Source organism: Thyridium curvatum (assembly GCF_004353045.1).
Source record: "Thyridium curvatum strain D216 chromosome Unknown NODE_42_length_358865_cov_86.645117, whole genome shotgun sequence".
NCBI classification, from domain to species: Eukaryota; Fungi; Ascomycota; class Sordariomycetes; order Thyridiales; family Thyridiaceae; genus Thyridium; species Thyridium curvatum.
In genome coordinates, this window is record NW_022156797.1 from 307,363 (window position 1) to 324,098 (window position 16,736).

Consider the following 16,736-nt stretch of genomic DNA (forward strand, 5'->3'; position numbering starts at 1 on the left):
CGTATACTCTGCTCAAATGGCTGTGATCGTGTACAATAGTCGAGTCTCCCCGCGCCCTTCGGAAAGTCGCAACTCTCCTGAAGTAAACCCGGCCTTAGTTAGTTCTTCAGGACAACTCGAGCATACCGCGGACCTCCGTATAATCATCAACAAAATGTTGGCATTGTCTTGTAGTTGCTTACAGTTGTTGGGAAGTGTATTGAGGAATGTGTCGAGTGATGATTTCCTATAATCTTGGCTGCTCCTGCAAGGAAAGATAAAGACTGCCTCTGTGTCTTCAATACCAAGTAGCCAGGAAATGAAACTCAACTGATAGTCTAATCGCATTTTAACTGCCATTTTTAGTAGAGAAGAGCGGTGTAGATGGATAATACAAAGACGGCAATCCGCCTTAGTTTATCTTAACAATCCGCGGGCTCAACCCAGAGTGCAGCTGGGGATGACGGCGACCTTGAGCATGACGGCAGTGGGTACGGGAGCTTCCGGGTGGTATTCGTGCGCATAAGAACCACTGGTGATAATGAACAACCGAGAACATACCTTGAATATTGCTCAACAGGTGGTCATGAAGTGACTTGATCTTGGGCCTACACCGCAAAGTCGAACGATTTCTCCGGCTTTCTCGCTACACTTCAGTGCTCCATTGCCTATCAAATATGTATGGAGTGCTTGATGATCTCTTTCTTGGTCAATGACCAAGACGTTGCGCTGCCAAAGTTCAAGAACGGAGAGTGTCTAAGCTTCAATGGCTGATGTGTTTCATCAAGAATAACATCAAGGCAGGCTCGATATCGATAGTTCCTGTCTCGCCTGGTTCACAAATTTTATTTCTATATTTTTTTAAAAAATAATAATAATTGAACTGATGTTCATTGAGAAGTATTACAAGTTTGGTGGTCCTGGTTTTACTAAGGCAATTTCATGTTGTGATTATTTCCCCAGGATATAAAGAGCATAGCAACTTGATTCAATGGAAAATCAATTACACAGAGACGACCCCCATTATTACAAAACAGTCACGCCAAGTTGAAGTGGGAAAAAGATACAGAAAAACAGCAAAAAGAAGATGCAATGATCTATGGGGTGAACCGGGATCGAACCGGTGACCTTTAGATTTAATGGGCTGAAGTTATGACTTCAGTCTAACGCGCTCCCAACTGCGCCACCGCCCCACATGTTGAGTAACGACCATAATTCAGTTTATTCAGGATCTTCCCCCGATGTTGCGCAATAGGACATCAGATCAGGTACCCTGTTGCAGTGAGATATTTGAATGATTAACATGTGTACATATGTTCCCATGGTGCTTAACATGTTTACATGCCTGTTTGAATATTCACACCCTCAATGCTGCAAGAGACTACCCAGCTCTGTCTCTTTATCACTGGAGCTCTGCTGCTGGCCGGGTTACAATGGCAATTACAAGATAGTAGTAGGTGCATGCACGTCTTCGCGGACCAGAGGGTGTGCTTCTTTGGACATATACACCTCGCCTCTCGCAAAGTCACAATGGGAAAATTCCGTAATAGTTTCTTGGCGTGATTCAATGGCTCACCCACACTGTGGTGCTCCGGAGTAAATCCTTCTCTACAAGCCCAGCCAGGATGGTCTGGGTGCGTGGTTGACACCCAAGCCATTCATTGACTACTTAACCTTATGTCGGTGAGTGTCACGGAAAAAGTGTCGAGAGCATCGTGAATCGGAGAAGACTCGATGTTCCCAGGTCTACATAAGCTAGCATCCTTTCATTTCCCGGAGAGGCCCGGAATAAAAGATGCCAATTCATCACAGTTCTACTAGAATAGAGGAGTAGTTCTCACCTGCTTTTGAACTCCTCTTCGGCCATCACAGACAGCTAGTCTGATAATCATGCGACGTCCATGTCGATGTGTTAAAAGTTCCATTCAGATGCTAATGAGCAAGCTCTGCCCCCTCCTTTCGAGAGGAAGTCTGGGCCTGCAATGCAATTCCTCAAAAGCTAGTCCGCTTTTCCCCAAGCTCCTGTAACCCGTCTGTGGTATCCCCCGAACTCCGTGAACAAAAAAGAGAAGAAAACAAAACCCAAGTCAGATATAGGTACGGTCTCTTTTTCCACCAAATGGGATCATGAACCGTGACTCCAGCGCTACTGCAATGTTCCGGGATCGTATTCTGCGTCACCCCTTCTCTTGTTGGGTCATATCAAGGCGCCGGGTTCTCACGCACTACCCTACGGATACGCTTCTCGTACTCGGCCTTGTCCTTCTTGAACAGGTTGTAGGCTTCAGCCTGCGCCGGCGACTCGGGATTCGGGTCGTTGAGCAGGTCCTGCACGCCGAGGAGAATCTGCTTGATGGTGATTGCGGGCTTCCACGCCTCGTCCTCGTTCAGGATGGACAGGCAGACCGTTCCGGATGGGTAGACGTTGGGGTGGAACAGAGGCGGGACGAATTTGCCTGGAGGCAGAAAACTCGGTCAGTATGCTGAAATTGACGGCCGGTCGGGGGATGCTTCTTTCTTACACTTTGGAGGCTTCGTCGGATACTCTTTATGTAGATGCATTGTCAGTACGAGGTTTCGGTCGTCTCAGAATGCAGTAAAGTCTCGACGTACCATCAGGGAAGACCATCGTCAACTTGAACAAGCCACCCTCCCAGATCGTCTTCTCCTTGCCGGGGATGCCACACTCCCATGACTTGAGGTCCAGGATGCCCTGGGCATTTCGTTGGGGCTTCGCGTAGAAGCCGAAAGGGTGATCTCGACGCCACTGCTTGCTGTTGCGACATCATCAGGGTTAGTCTCGTGCCTTCTGCGCCCAGCTGCCTGGACGTGTGGGCAGGACGTACCGCTCCTCCTGCAAGCGGTTCTGACACAGAGCCATGATGACGATCGCGGGTTCACTTCAGACGCTGGGTGAGGTGAGGATAGTCTGTCGAGGTGGTTTGCGCAAAGGTTGTGCGTCAAGAGTTGGATCGGGCGAGGCTGAACTGTAGGCGATCGCAAAAGAATCTCCGAAGAATGTCGTCCGGGAAAAGTGGGGAGGTGCTGGTTGCGGTCTCGCAGGCAGGCAGGCACACTTCAGGTTGGGGATGCCGTCTGGGCCAAGAGAAAATTTGCGAAATTTAGAAAGAGTGTTTTTGTTTCGCTTTTTGACTGCAGATTTTAAAACTTTGATGGAGAAGTCACTTCCCAGCGAAAAAGAAAGCCAAGCAAAAAGTCTACGTTTGACCCAAAGCAGACAATACCTAGGTAGTCATTCTTTGAGTCTTAAGAAGATGGATGATACTCAAAGAATCACCATGCCTGCGAAAGCATGTTTGCGGGGAGTTACAGGGGGCTAATTTTTTTGGCCCACAGGGGCTGGCACAGTGGACGGGTACTCATTGACGGGGCAAGCCAGCATTGACACAAGCCAGGCAAGCTGGAAGTCGAGCTCGGCAAGATTCGCCCAACAAGCCAGACACTGCTCCAAGTTCCTCGGCTTTCTCCGCAACCCCACGCAATCAAGCACCTATCCACTGCCTCTTGATTGTCACCACCTACTGAGCAAGCATCGTGTTTAACAGGTACAAGCGGAAACGTACCGTGCATCGTCTTTCTCTGCTGGCCCCTTTGGATACCTAGTCCGTCATCCTTTTCTTGCTGGCGCGACGATTCGCTCAGCTGTATGACTTTGAGCTGCAAGCCCCCACCTCCACCCTTTGATTGATTCCACACTGTCACGGCTTGTATCTACACTCGGATATCACAAACTCATTACCAGTAGCCATACAAAGTCCCAGCCATGGAAGAGAAGGCTGGCGAGACCAGCAAACCCAAGCAGGATGAGCCGAAGGCTACTGCTCCAGCCGCACCCGCAGCCACACAGGCACCCGCAGCCCCGGCCAGCACCACGGCTGCCCCTGCAGAGGATGTGCCCGATCCGGACGAGGATGACCTAGACGATCTTGACGGTGAGCTTACTTGAGACCACCGGTCTGAAGACCTCAGGGCGCTTACACCGACGCAGATATGCTGGACGAGTTCTCCACCGTGAAGCTCGCGCCCAAGGAGCCGGAGCCAGCCCCCGCCTCTGGCCCCGGCAGGCCTGCTGCTGCTGCCGCCGTCGCTGCTGCTGCCCCGGCGGCACCTGCGACCGACGGTCCCGCAGACCCTGTGCTGGACCCGGAAGCCGCCCTCTCGGAGGAGGACTTTGCGCAACAGCTGCAAGCCGGCATGGCTGACCTGCTCGGCGAGATGGAGAACTCTGTAAGCCGAGCGAGCTCCCGAGAATGCGATGCGATGCTTGAACCAGCCCTGTTTCGCTAACGCTCAATCACAGCCCGAGGTGCAGGCTCAGTTTGAGAGCTTCTTTAGCCAGTTCAGCGCAGCCGGCGGCGATGGCCTGGGCGGAGGCGGCGCGGCGGCGGGCGCGTCTACGGCAGCGGGCGCGGCTTCGGGTGCTGCCGCCGGCGCGGAGGCTTCGTTCCAGGAGACCATCCGGAGGACGATGGAGCGCATGCAGAACTCGGGCGACCAGGCTACAGCGGCGGCCACGGCCGGCGGGTCCGACGACTTTATGGCGGAGCTCATGAAGCAGATGGGCGGCGGCCTGGAAGGCGGCGAGGGCGGCGAGGAGGACTTCTCCAAGATGCTGCTCGGCATGATGGAGCAGCTCACCAACAAGGAGATCCTGTACGAGCCGATGAAGGAGCTCCACGAGAAATTCCCGGACTGGATGGAGAAGAACAAGGACAAGACCCCCGAGGAGGACATGAAGCGCTACGAGGAGCAGCAGCTCTTGGTCAAGGAGATTGTGGCCAAGTTTGAGGAGCCGACGTACGCCGACTCGAATGCGGCCGACCGCGAGTACATTGTGGATAGGATGCAAAAGGTACGTCTGATATGTGCACGGCTCATCGTTGAGCCCTCTCGAATTGCATTTACTGCCATACCCAGGCTGACACTCGCAAACAGATGCAAGCTGCGGGATCGCCACCGTCTGATCTGGTGGGCGATATGCCCAGCGCCCAGGACGCATTTGGTGGACCAGATGAGTCTTGTAATCCACAATAGCCAGGTCGAATCCTGGCCTCAAAAGCACACAATCCCGCCCTGATTTCCTTCCAGAAAGACCAATATGCCATCCCGATGATGGGTCATGTAACGCCATTTTAATACAATACCCGATCCATAACTCCAGAACATCCATTTCGCTGGTGATCAAACAAATTCCTCACAAGATCCCGTGCTCTTTCCACCCGTAATCACGACATCTCAGTGTCACCAGAAGAATCTACCCTGAGCTCTTGACCCCGAGACAGCAGTTCCTCAAAGATCGCATCGTAGTCCTCGTCATCGGACAGCTGCGGTGACCTCGGCGGCGTCCTTTCATTCTGTGACTGGTCTTGCTCCATGGACGAGATCAAGGCTTCGAGCTCGGCTGCCTCCTCCTGGGCGATAGCATCAACCATCATCTCGTCCGAGCCACCGCGAGCTTCCTCCTGCGGCATCGGGTTCCCTGCTATCAACCACGCGGCGTCCTCAATCTCCGCCTCCGAGACAAAGCCGTCAATGTCGGTCTCCTTGCGCGTCTGGAAGTCCCGCTTGAGAGAGAACCACTCGAGTTTGAAGAGCTGAGAAGTCGCACACATGTCAGCAAAGTCATAATTCTCTGCGTCGAGTGTTTTGGACGAGAGACGAAAGTACAAACCTCTTGGTCGCCGCCCCGCCTCTCCCACCGCTGGTCCTCGGCGCGCTGCCGCACGTTCTTGAGGAACAGCTTGCGCCGGCTCTCCTGCGCCACCTCGCGCCTCTGCACGACGGGGTTGGGCCGCGCGGGCCGCGACGCGTACTTGAACTTGGGCTGGGCGGGGATGGGCGACGACTGGATGTCGCGCATGGAGCTGTGCGGCGGCGAGGCCGAGGAGGCGCGGATGGGCGACGAGGACAAGGGCGACGATATGGCGGGGCGGTAGAAGTATGACGACGGGCCCGTCGGGGAGGATGCTGCGTGTGCTGCTTGTGCGGGACCCTGGTGGGCGGTGTTGTTGCCGCCGGCGCCGGCGCCGAAGGTCATAGGCGTGCTGGGGAGGACGGCGAACATGGCGTGTGTCTGTATGTGCGAGGGTTGTGGCGGAGATGTCGGAGGGGGAACAGGGTGATGAGGATGATAATTCAGACCATTGGGGAAATATTGGAGACAGGAGTCGAGCCTATAAGACAAGGAGTGGCGGGTTGGTTCTGGAGTTGCGCGAGTTTGCGGGAATTCCTCTGGCCGTTATGGTGATGATTATTGATGATGGCGGGATGTTTAACTTTGCTGCGGACGCGGGTCGCGCCTACGCGTAAATGGGTACAATGTACCCTGGTCCGTGATCACGTGATATCATTTGCAGTGTGGGAGTCCGCTCAACCCCGAACTTACAGCACCGTTCTCCTTTCTTCATCAGCACCAACGAACGGTTTCATTCGCCTATACAAATGCGAAGATTTGATGCAGATTTTGCTCCGTGCCAAATTCGCCATCTAGAAGCAGTCTCATCCACGAACCGCGACTTTTCTGTCCCTTTTGCTAGGCCGATGCAGTGGTTAACCAGTCGTCAGTGCTGTTCCCGGCTCGTGGGCCTTGCTCGCCCACCACTCATTCAGGTGCATATGCCGAACCCGTCTACTTAGTCGGTGCCTCGCTTGCATGAAAGATACCAGTGTATCTGTAAGGATCGTTGTCGTTATGGACATTTTCTTCTCGGTGCCCAGCCAGCATCAGCATGATCTCGTTGCAATATCCCAACAAGACTCATCTGTGCATCTGTCGGGCATGAAAAGCGGACAGAGTTCTAGACTCTCTGTCGCAACCGATTGAGGACTCCTGCCAGCAATATTGGTGGCGAATTGCCCAAATGGCGGTCGCAAGGTCAGAGTTGCGCTCGTTATCCGGGCGCAGCTGAAAGGCTAGATAAACGCCACTGCAGCCAGAAGCACATGGGCTCTGCCAATCGCACATCGGCGCATAGCGACCTCAGGCTCGATGAAGATGTGACAAGTCCCGACTTGGAAAACGAGATTCCAGGCGTTGGGCCCTTGGCTCACTGGCAATCGCATGACAGCTCGTCTTCCACACCCAGCCAGGTTCTGATGCGGCTGAATGCTGTGATGATATTGACTTGATACAGCAATTCCGTCAAGGGAGACTTTTATATAAGAAGGCTCGATGAGAATGCACGGAGAAGCTGGCGTCTCTGCTGTGCTTGCACAGAGTAACATCCAGAGACCAGCGAGAATACACTTGTCCCACGATGATGACTCTCAGCGTAATTTCTGCCCTCCTCTTTTGCACCCTGGCGGCTGCCCTTCCGTCTGCGACTTTGTCTCTTGATGACCTCAACCCCCAGGGCCACCCCTTCCTCGGGTCGACGATTGCAAGCCAGCCCAACACGACCTCGGTCCTAGGCCTCTTCAGGCGCCAGGGATGTCCGGCCATGACACTGCTCTGTCCTAGCGGCGGGTGCTGCCCTTACGAGGGGTCGTGGTGCGGCAAAGTGTGTTGCAATAGCGGTTATGTCTGCTCGGGGGGTGCTTCGAGCTCGCCGTGCTGCGTGGCAATAGGAGACTTGTCAGCTACATGTGGTGGGAGCAGTGGTAATGTGAGTGAGCAAGGCAAGTATCCTGTTCAGGAGGGAAGAGGTGCTAACCTTTGATATCCCTCAGCCGTGCACCCGACCCGGTGATCTCCCGTGTAAAGGGGTTAACATCTGTTGCCCGCCGGCCAGTGCCTGCTACTATGACTCTGCCAACGTTCCCAGATGCTCTCCATTGTCCAGTTCTGGCTCTGGCTCGGGATCTGGCTCAGGGTCTGGATCAGGATCTAATTCAGGATCTGGGTCTGGGTCTGGGTCTGGGTCTGGGTCTGGGTCTGGGTCTGGGTCGGGCTCGGGCTCGGGCTCAGGTTCAAGCTCAGGATCCGGGTCCGGATCTAGTTCTGGAGGATCTGGCTCGAGCTCAAGTTCGGGTGGTTCCTCGGGCTCCTCATCCGGATCCTCTGGCAGCTCCAGCTCCAGCTCACACAAATCTTCGTCCGATAGCCACGGCCTGTCGGGGGCCGCCATCGGCGGTATTGTCGGCGGCGTCGTAGGCGGCCTCATCCTCCTCACAATCATCATCTGCTGGTGTCGCCGCTGCTGCACTGGTGGTGGATCGGGAGGCGGCGGCAGCTACTGGTACACCTCGGGCTCGCACAACCGCCGAGCCACGCCGCAGACGGACGAGCAGATCTACTGGCTGATCAAGGACCTCGAGACGACCTCCGCCTGGCAGGCCGCCTACATGCGCGAGGCCAGGCGCATCCCGCGGGGCGACAGCACGGACCCGGCGCCCTGGATGGCCGACTTTGCGCGCCGCGCCGTCTCGATCCGCGTCCAGCAGCTGCGCAGCGGCGGCGAGCGGCGCGTGTCGTGGGTCAAGTCGGGCTTCTTCGGCGCCATCCCCTTCGTCAGCTCCATCGTCGGCCTCTTCTACGACTCGACCAAGACCTTCCGACTCGTGGCCATCGGCGCCGTGGGCCTCGGCGACTCGGACCAGGCGGCCAGGCTCCGGGCGCAGGCCAAGGAGGTCACGAGGACGAGCTGGAAGGCCCGCGTCGAGAAGGGCGCCGAGTGGGTCGGCAAGAACGCCTTCGAGCACTGGTGGGACAACTCGGACTTTGCGGCCGCCGTGCAGGAGCACATGGTGCAGGCGCTGGCGGCCGAGTTTGGCGTCCAGTCGGCGCACGAGTTTGCCGGCTACGCGGTGCACCTCAAGCCCGGGCTCGGGCAGGCCATCTCGGCCGGCAGGGCCGTGTACACGTGCGACCAAAAGATGCTCAGGGCGCTCGAGTGGCTGCACCCTGTCGCGCTGCAGTTCCACCTCGAGACCTTTGTCGTCAATGCTTTGTCGGAGGTGTGGGGGGAGTAGACGGGTGCCTTTTGTCGAGTATATGAATGTACGCGCCCTTGTGTATCCGCGATCCGGGAGCTCTGTCCTTCCTCAATGCTTCATATGATTCTTGATATACTCGATTGTTCTCTTTGATAATCATAACAGGTGCCATAGAATCTAGCACCAAAGGACTTCACATTGTGGCATCTCTCATCCGTCGTGGTAGCCAAATTACTGATCCGCCCGTACCAACAACCATCGGGCATGCGGTCCAGGAGGGCTTGACGGCCCATTCTCACCGACTGCCATTCTGTCTTCCGAGAGTTTGAGCTTGAGCACGCACGCTCCCTCGCCGGAAGATAGAAAGCCAACATTGATATGCGGCTGGAAGTGAAAGCCATATGACCAATACTCCCCGAACTGACTTGCAATTCTAAAATCAAGAACCAGCTTGCACCCATGTGACACTCCCTACCAGCACTGACCACCTTTACTTAAATCATTAGAGAGCCAAAACAAAAATAGCAACAATGGCATCATCGGGAATCGAACGCAGCTAATTGCACCAGGATATACTCACTGAAATGCCGCAGTTTCTACTATCCGACCCCCTAACCGCTGTGGCATATTGCCACAAGCTGCTATTGTTTTGGGTAGTTTTGTTCTTTATTATAAGGCCTTTGGCAGATGCCTTTCAGAATCTTCCCCTGGTGACCCGACCACAGCTTGTTCAGACAGTACCATACCCGTCTTCTACAGAAGCTGATCTTCCACAACGCGGTACACTGGCAGCGTCTTGTCTAACCATAGCTCAATTCAAAGCACTTGCAAGATAAATTTCTGCAATTATGCAATTGAACTGCCCTGGAAGTCTCCTCTGATGTTAGTGTTCATCTTCTTTCTGCTGGCCTTCCCTCGATATATACTGGTCTTCTCTGACCAGTGTTCAGGTCCAACACCTGCCTTGCCCTTCGCTGACGTCGCTCTCCGATAATCGCATCACGTACTTCTGGCTGTGATTCACCTGACCGCTTCACATTGAGATATGACCACTGGATTGTGTCTCACCGAGCTTCACTCCTTGGATCGCTGGTGGGGGGGCCATTCAGCTCGACTGGACCAATCAATCAGAGCCATGGACATGACGGATTACTGTATTGGGCATGTGGAGAAGCTTTTGGCTTGCCACCAGCGCAACCTCGTGCAGGACTACGGGGGAACGGGTGCAAAGGCTCGAATCCGACGACGTGCAGCTCGTTGGGAAGAAGTACATGCATATCGTCACTGCGTAGGTGGTTGTGGCGAGTCCTGTCCGTGATACAGCACCAGCCAGCACGCCAAGGTCACCACGAAATCGAGGGTGTATGTACCCACCAAAAAGACAACACGTACGTCTAGTCCTGGAAGATGGCGAACTGCTGCCCGTATCCGTGCTTCTGCTTCTGTCGTCTCGACGCTGGGTGCCACCTCCGGAAGAACCATACGAAGGACAAGGAAATGAACTGTGGTGGAGTTGCCTTGCTTGGTGCCAAGCCGTTGCAGACACACTCGTAGGCAATATGATTGCGGTATTATCTCAGCGAGGTCTCTTGGTTCAGCCTCATTGATTCCACTTACCATACCAGCTGACAGTCACTATCTGGGAGACAGACAACTCAGGGATACTGCCTCGACTAGAATCGCGAAGAACATCTTACGGGACATCGCTCACAATCTCGAGATGAGATCTCTAAAGCCCACTGCCCCTGAGAATCTAGAGTCGGGTGCTTTCCATGCAGGGCTAATGGTCTAATGGTCATAACCTATTGTCTGCACGACAGCCTTGCAAGCCTCAAGTCACTCACATGAAGTCTTCCATCTAGTGGCGCGATGGCCGCCAACAAACAGCATTGGACAGAGGCTTTGGCCTGTCTGACATTGAATCACATATTTTACCTTGCTCTACCAAAATCTACATCCGGAAAACTCCAAACTTGGTCTCCCCAGGCTTGACCTCGTTGCGGCCCTCCATGGCGGCCCTCAGCCCGAGCGCCAGATACCTGCGCGTATGCTGCGGCGGGATCACGCCGTCGTCCTATCAACACATGGGTCAGTCAGCCGTTATGCCGTTCAGAAGATAAATAAACAGGCTAAAGAAAAAGAAGAAAAAAAAAACCACTCACCCATAACCTCGCGCTCGAGAACACGGCGCCGCTCTCCCGGTCGATGCGCTCCCGCAGCGCCGGGTCCGCCTTCTGCCCCACCGTCTCCATCACGGCCGCCAGCTGCTCGCCGCCCATGACGCCGACGCGCGCGTTGGGCCACATCCACAGGAAGCGCGGCGAGTACGCCCGGCCGCACATGCCGTAGTTGCCCGCGCCGAAGCTGCCGCCCACGACGACCGTGAGCTTGGGCACGTCGGCGCACGCCACGGCCGTGACGAGCTTGGCGCCGTTCTTGGCGATGCCCTCCCGCTCGGCGTCGCGCCCGACCATGAACCCGCTGATGTTCTGCAGGAAGACGAGCGGGACCCCGCGCTGCGCGCAGAGCTCGATGAAGTGCGCGCCCTTGACGGCCGCCGAGGAGAAGAGGATGCCGTTGTTGGCGACGATGCCGACCCGCTGGCCGCAGATGTGCGCGAAGCCCGTCACCAGCGTCGTGCCGTAGTCGCGCTTGAACTCGGCGAAGCGGGAGCCGTCGACGATGCGCGCGATGACCTCGTGGATGGGCAGCGGCTTGCGCAGGTTGGTCGACGCGATGCCGAGGAGCTCGTCCGGGGAGTAGAGCGGCTCGTCAAAGGCAGCAGGGGCGGCACCGGCGGGCGGGAGGGGGTTCCGGGGGTAGTTCAGGTTGCTGATGCTCCTCCGGGCGAGGGTGATGGCGTGCGCATCGTCGACGGCGAGGTAGTCCGTGACGCCGGAGACGGAGGAGTGCATCTGCCCGCCGCCGAGCTCCTCGGGGCTGACGACCTCGCCCGTGGCGGCCTTGACGAGCGGCGGGCCGGCGAGGAAGATGTGGCCCTGCTCCCCGACGATGATGCTCTCGTCGCTCATGGCGGGCACGTAGGCGCCCCCCGCCGTGCAGGGGCCCATGACGACGGCGATCTGCGGGATGCCCGCGGCCGACATGCGCGCCTGGTTGTAGAAGATGCGGCCGAAGTGGTCGCGGTCCGGGAAGACGTCGGCCTGGTGGGGCAGGTTGGCGCCCCCGGAGTCGACGAGGTAGATGCAGGGCAGCCGGTTCTCCTGGGCGACGGCCTGGGCGCGCAGGTGCTTCTTGACGGTGATGGGGTAGTAGGTGCCGCCCTTGACGGTGCTGTCGTTGGCCACGATGACGCACGTCACGCCCTCGACCACGCCCACGCCCGTGATGATCCCGCCCGCCGGCACGTCGGCCTCCGGGTACAGCTCGTGGCCCGCCAGCGGCGAGAGCTCCATGAAGGTCGTGCCCGGGTCGACGAGCGCCGTGACCCGGTCGCGCGGCAGCATCTTCTTGCGCGCCAGGTGCTTCTCGCGCGCCTTGGGCGGCCCGCCCTGCTGCACCCGCAGCGTGAGCTCCTCGAGCCGCGCCATGGCCTCGCCCATCAGCCTCTCGTTCTCCTTGTACTCGTCCGACGACGGGTCGACGTTGGTCGGCAGGCGCGAGATGGCCTCGGCCTGGTGCGGCGAGATGAAGGAGGCGATCGACCGTCTGCACAGGACCACGGGTGCTGTGGCAGCGCTGCCATTGTGCCTGCTCCTTGCGTTTGCCAGCAGCGACCTCGAGCTCGGTGCGCTGCTCAATTGCTTAGTGACGGGCAGCGCGGTCGCCAGCCGAGACGTCCTGAGAGAGCGCATGGTGTGCGGTGGAGAGGCCCGGGAACCTCCAGAGGACTAGAAGAAGAACAGCAATCGGAAGTAAAGAGAGAAACTATTCACATTTGTCCTTATTTTTTTTGGTTTTGCGCACAAAAACCCGGGGGACAATTGTACAGCGACGAGCAAGCGTCTGGGGTAGACGCGGAGGGATGGCGGCGTCTGACGTCGGTTTTGTCCCGGCGGTCTCGCCGACGGAAGCCGCCCAAAGCCGCGTCCCAAGCTGACAATCAGCTGTGCCGAGGAGCAGCGACGTCAACCGCTTCTTGCCATTGAACATCGTAGACAGTTTCACTCTCTGTCCCCTTGCACAATTTAAATCTTTTTAAAAAAAAAAGGTGATTCTCTGTGTCTGAAAGATTGCATTTCCCCTCGTTCGCCCGGTAGAAGACGCAGACACAATGGCAAGCCTAAGGACACTGCGACCACTCGGTCGCGCCGCCACCCGGCCATCCCCATCACCAAGGCTCTTCTCCCTCGCGCGGCCCAATCCCTGCGTCGCAGCAGCAGCAGCAGCAGCCTCCCGCCGCGCCGCCTCGACGCACCACAAAAAGCACCCCAAGGGCTTCACGGCGCCGACGCAGTCCGAGCTCGACGAGCTGCGCGCCACGGTGCAGGAGTTCGCCCGCCGCGAGATCCCGGAGGAGGTCGCCGCGCGCACCGACAGGGACAACGACTTCCCGGCCGACATGTGGGCCAAGCTCGGCGACGCGGGCCTCCTGGGCATCACGGCGGACGAGGACGTCGGGGGGCTGGGGCTGGGCTACCAGGCGCACTGCATCGTGCTCGAGGAGCTGTCGCGCGCCAGCGGCTCCATCGGCCTCAGCTACGCGGCCCACTCGCAGCTCTGCGTCAACCAGATCCAGCTCAACGGCAGCGACGCCCAGAAGCGCAAGTACCTGCCGGGGCTCGTCGCCGGCACCAAGGTCGGCGCGCTGGCCATGTCCGAGACGGGCGCCGGCAGCGACGTCGTGAGCATGCGCACCTCGGCCCGGGCCGTCGACGGCGGCTACCTGCTCAACGGCAGCAAGATGTGGATCACCAACGGGCCCGACGCCGACTACATCGTCGTGTACGCCAAGACGGAGCCCGAGGCCGGCTCCAGGGGCATCACGGCCTTCCTCGTCGAGAGCACCGCCGCCGGCTTCAGCTGCGCCCGCAAGCTCGACAAGATGGGCATGCGCGGCAGCAACACGGGCGAGCTCGTCTTCGAGGACGTCTTCGTGCCCGCCGACAACGTCCTGGGCAGGGTCAACGGCGGCGTGCGCGTGCTCATGGAGGGGCTCGACCTCGAGCGCCTGGTCCTGAGCGCGGGGCCCCTGGGCCTCATGCAGGCGGCGCTCGACGTCGCCCTGCCCTTCGCCCACGCGCGCAAGCAGTTCGGCACCCCCATCGCCCAGTTCCAGCTCGTGCAGGGCAAGCTGGCCGACATGTACACCAAGCTGCAGGCCGCGCGCTCCTACACCTACGCCACCGCCCGCGCCGTCGACGAGGACGGCCTCATCCGCACGCAGGACTGCGCCGGCGCCATCCTCTACGCCGGCGAGAGGGCGACCGAGTGCGCGCTCGACTGCATCCAGGTCCTGGGCGGCATGGGCTACACCGAGGAGATGCCGGCGAGCCGGATCCTGCGAGAGTAAGTCTTGACTGAACAGATACCTTGTGAAAAAGGGGTCATCATGATCAGGCTGTGCTAACAGAGGTGAATCTTTAGTGCAAAGCTGTACGAGATTGGAGCCGGTACCAGCGAGGTCCGGAGGATGGTCATTGGCAGGGCCTTCAACAAGGAGTACGCCCACTATTCGCAATAGAGCTTCGTCGTAGTACTGGTGATCTGGATTAGCATGTCATCCCGGCGTTTTGGGTATGGTTCAATGATAGCGCGGAAGTGCCGTATATATGTTGGGCAAAATACAACTTTGGTTATCCTCCCGTTGGTTCTTTTATACAAAGAACGGTCACATCATAACGCAGCTTCATTCACTACCGGGCTTTTCACACTCTGCCCAACCCCATTATCTCATGAAATTAGAGCCCCATTCATGATCTTTGCACCTTCACAACACAGTGTTCCGTCACGGGCCATTGCTTCCAAAAAGTAGTATTTCCCGAGCCAGCTATTATCTCAGAGATGCTGACAAGAAGCATAACCTCTTAAAGCAAATCGAGCAGTCCCCAACCCTTCCTCCGCCAACCGATCGTATGTGTCGGTCAGGTTGCGTGCAAGCGCTCTACCGCCAAAAACCGTCTTGTTGATTATGAGAATGTGAAGGTGATCCCCCATAGCGTTGGTTCTCTCGTTTTTCATCGACTAAAATGCCCCTGCTCATCAACAACTGCCAAAAGGTAGTATGTAGTTTTCTCTTTGATTATCGATCAGGCCCGGTAACCCGTCCTGGATGCATCCTGAACAGCCTTCCTGACGACGTTCTTCTCTGCCTCAAAACGCAGCAGGTCCAGTGCCATGTCGATATCAACCCACTCGGCCCTCAGCTTCTCGTGGTCTTCCTGGCCGTGGCTTCCAAACGGCTGGGTCGAGTCCGCAGCGGCAGCGAAAAAGAACACCGTCTTCTCGGTATCGGGGGTCGCCGCCTGCAGGTCCAGGTAGTGAACCGTAGCGATGAACTCATTATTGGGCAGAGTCGTCGTCAAACCCGGATCTATGGGGCCCTCATCAGCAGACGAGTCCGAGTCTTCTGTGGAGGATATCTCTGGCGTGTCCTTCATCTTTGAGGGCAGGGTTGATCTCGTGGCGACTTTCAAGGGCAGAGGGCGCGGTGTGACGCCCGTCTCCTCCCACGTCTCGCGCATGGCGGCATCTTCCAAGCCCTCGCCGATATTCTTGCGTCCCTTGGGCAGCTGGTAGATGTCGAGCTTCTTGTTGTAAATAATAATGACCTTTGCCGGCGATTGCTCGAAATCGAGGCAGACGGTGCCGCAGGAGATGGTGACCCGCTGAGAGGGCTGATACGTCATGCTCCTATCGATCCTCTCTAGATCCAGGGGAGGAGCGCCTCCAGGCAGACAAGTCGCCATGCTGTTTCTGTAACGACTGTGCAGCAGTGCAAAGGCTGGAGGGAAGCTAATAGTTCAGAAAGACCGCAGAGACGGATTTATTTTAGCCACGGTGTTTTATGACAAGAGAGAGAGGCGATGCTGAAGATGTAGACTTTGACCAGGCGTTGGCCGTGCCTGCCTTATATAGAGAAGGCTGACAGAAGTTCACAGGGCAGTCGTCACTTACAACGAATGCGAATGATGATGATGCTTCATCTTCCTTTGCGGCCCAGTTGGCGAGTCATGCCCCTGAGGTCGATGAATGAAACCAATCTCCTTCGCCTGGTCTGGCGACGCAAATGATTCAAGCTTTTGGCGTGACATGCCAGATTTGTGCACGTAGCAGCTTTGGGGGAGAAAAAATGAGATGACATTGATCCTACCAGAACCGGCCAACGTGAAGCCTATGAGACTGCGTGCGGTTCACATATCAAAAGTGTATGCACAATGGCTCACAGGTGTCCCAGCCCTGAGGTTACAGTGAAGCGTCACTGCCCCTCTGAACGGTTCCCCGGGCCGCTGACGGAAAGCTTCGAGTCGTGCGTGGATGTAATGCGGGCTGCATGATGGGTTGAACATGACCAACACCGGTGACTGGGGTGCGGGGATGCTAGAGGACAGCTCGAGCCCGCTCACGCCCGCTCAAGCCCGCAGAAGCAATGAAGAGAATACGCCCAGGACAGCAGGAGGGGATGGCAAGCTGAGACCATTCGCGGCAGTGGGTAGAGGAAAACCGGTCTTCGGTCTGTCATGGTGCGCTAGTGCAGGCTTAACCAGGCAATACTATTGCATATGGCCTCACCGGCTGGCAGGGGACAGTATCAACGTGGAACTGACCAACTGGGCAGGGAAAGGGGGGGAGCCACCTCGCACCGGAGATCATTGACGGGCGGAGGGCGGTGAGATCCATGACCGCTCCATCGTGAGCATCCCTGTCAGACATGCAGACAAACGGCGTAGGACGATTATCGG

General features: G+C 57.1%; 8 protein-coding genes across 8 annotated transcripts; 3 read left to right on the top strand and 5 right to left on the bottom strand.

Annotated features, from left to right (window-relative positions):
* Positions 1-2,181: 2,181 nt before the first annotated feature.
* E0L32_007135 (uncharacterized protein) lies at positions 2,182-2,860 on the bottom strand (the record flags this gene model as incomplete). Its single annotated transcript, XM_031141845.1, has 3 exons — positions 2,182-2,435; positions 2,593-2,753; positions 2,826-2,860. The coding sequence occupies 3 exons, from the start codon at positions 2,858-2,860 to the stop codon at positions 2,182-2,184; spliced, it is 450 nt and encodes a 149-aa protein (XP_030993960.1).
* A 903-nt stretch (positions 2,861-3,763) lies between these two features.
* Positions 3,764-5,034, top strand: E0L32_007136 (uncharacterized protein; the record flags this gene model as incomplete). Its single annotated transcript, XM_031141847.1, has 4 exons — positions 3,764-3,932; positions 3,989-4,227; positions 4,301-4,852; positions 4,918-5,034. 4 exons carry the CDS (start codon positions 3,764-3,766, stop codon positions 5,032-5,034), a joined length of 1,077 nt encoding a protein of 358 aa, XP_030993961.1.
* A 191-nt stretch (positions 5,035-5,225) lies between these two features.
* Positions 5,226-6,064, bottom strand: E0L32_007137 (uncharacterized protein; the record flags this gene model as incomplete). The annotated part of the gene is made up of 2 exons (XM_031141848.1): positions 5,226-5,594; positions 5,672-6,064. 2 exons carry the CDS (start codon positions 6,062-6,064, stop codon positions 5,226-5,228), a joined length of 762 nt encoding a protein of 253 aa, XP_030993962.1.
* Positions 6,065-7,739: 1,675 nt separating this feature from the next.
* On the bottom strand, positions 7,740-8,066 carry E0L32_007138 (uncharacterized protein; the record flags this gene model as incomplete). Its single annotated transcript, XM_031141849.1, has 1 exon — positions 7,740-8,066. One exon carries the CDS (start codon positions 8,064-8,066, stop codon positions 7,740-7,742), a length of 327 nt encoding a protein of 108 aa, XP_030993963.1.
* Positions 8,067-8,283: 217 nt separating this feature from the next.
* Positions 8,284-8,910, top strand: E0L32_007139 (uncharacterized protein; the record flags this gene model as incomplete). Its single annotated transcript, XM_031141850.1, has 1 exon — positions 8,284-8,910. The coding sequence occupies one exon, from the start codon at positions 8,284-8,286 to the stop codon at positions 8,908-8,910; it is 627 nt and encodes a 208-aa protein (XP_030993964.1).
* A 1,915-nt stretch (positions 8,911-10,825) lies between these two features.
* Positions 10,826-12,689, bottom strand: E0L32_007140 (uncharacterized protein; the record flags this gene model as incomplete). The annotated part of the gene is made up of 2 exons (XM_031141851.1): positions 10,826-10,948; positions 11,037-12,689. 2 exons carry the CDS (start codon positions 12,687-12,689, stop codon positions 10,826-10,828), a joined length of 1,776 nt encoding a protein of 591 aa, XP_030993965.1.
* A 419-nt stretch (positions 12,690-13,108) lies between these two features.
* Positions 13,109-14,518, top strand: E0L32_007141 (uncharacterized protein; the record flags this gene model as incomplete). Its single annotated transcript, XM_031141852.1, has 2 exons — positions 13,109-14,343; positions 14,422-14,518. 2 exons carry the CDS (start codon positions 13,109-13,111, stop codon positions 14,516-14,518), a joined length of 1,332 nt encoding a protein of 443 aa, XP_030993966.1.
* Positions 14,519-15,083: 565 nt separating this feature from the next.
* On the bottom strand, positions 15,084-15,743 carry E0L32_007142 (uncharacterized protein; the record flags this gene model as incomplete). The annotated part of the gene is made up of 1 exon (XM_031141853.1): positions 15,084-15,743. The coding sequence occupies one exon, from the start codon at positions 15,741-15,743 to the stop codon at positions 15,084-15,086; it is 660 nt and encodes a 219-aa protein (XP_030993967.1).
* Between the last annotated feature and the right edge of the window lie 993 nt (positions 15,744-16,736).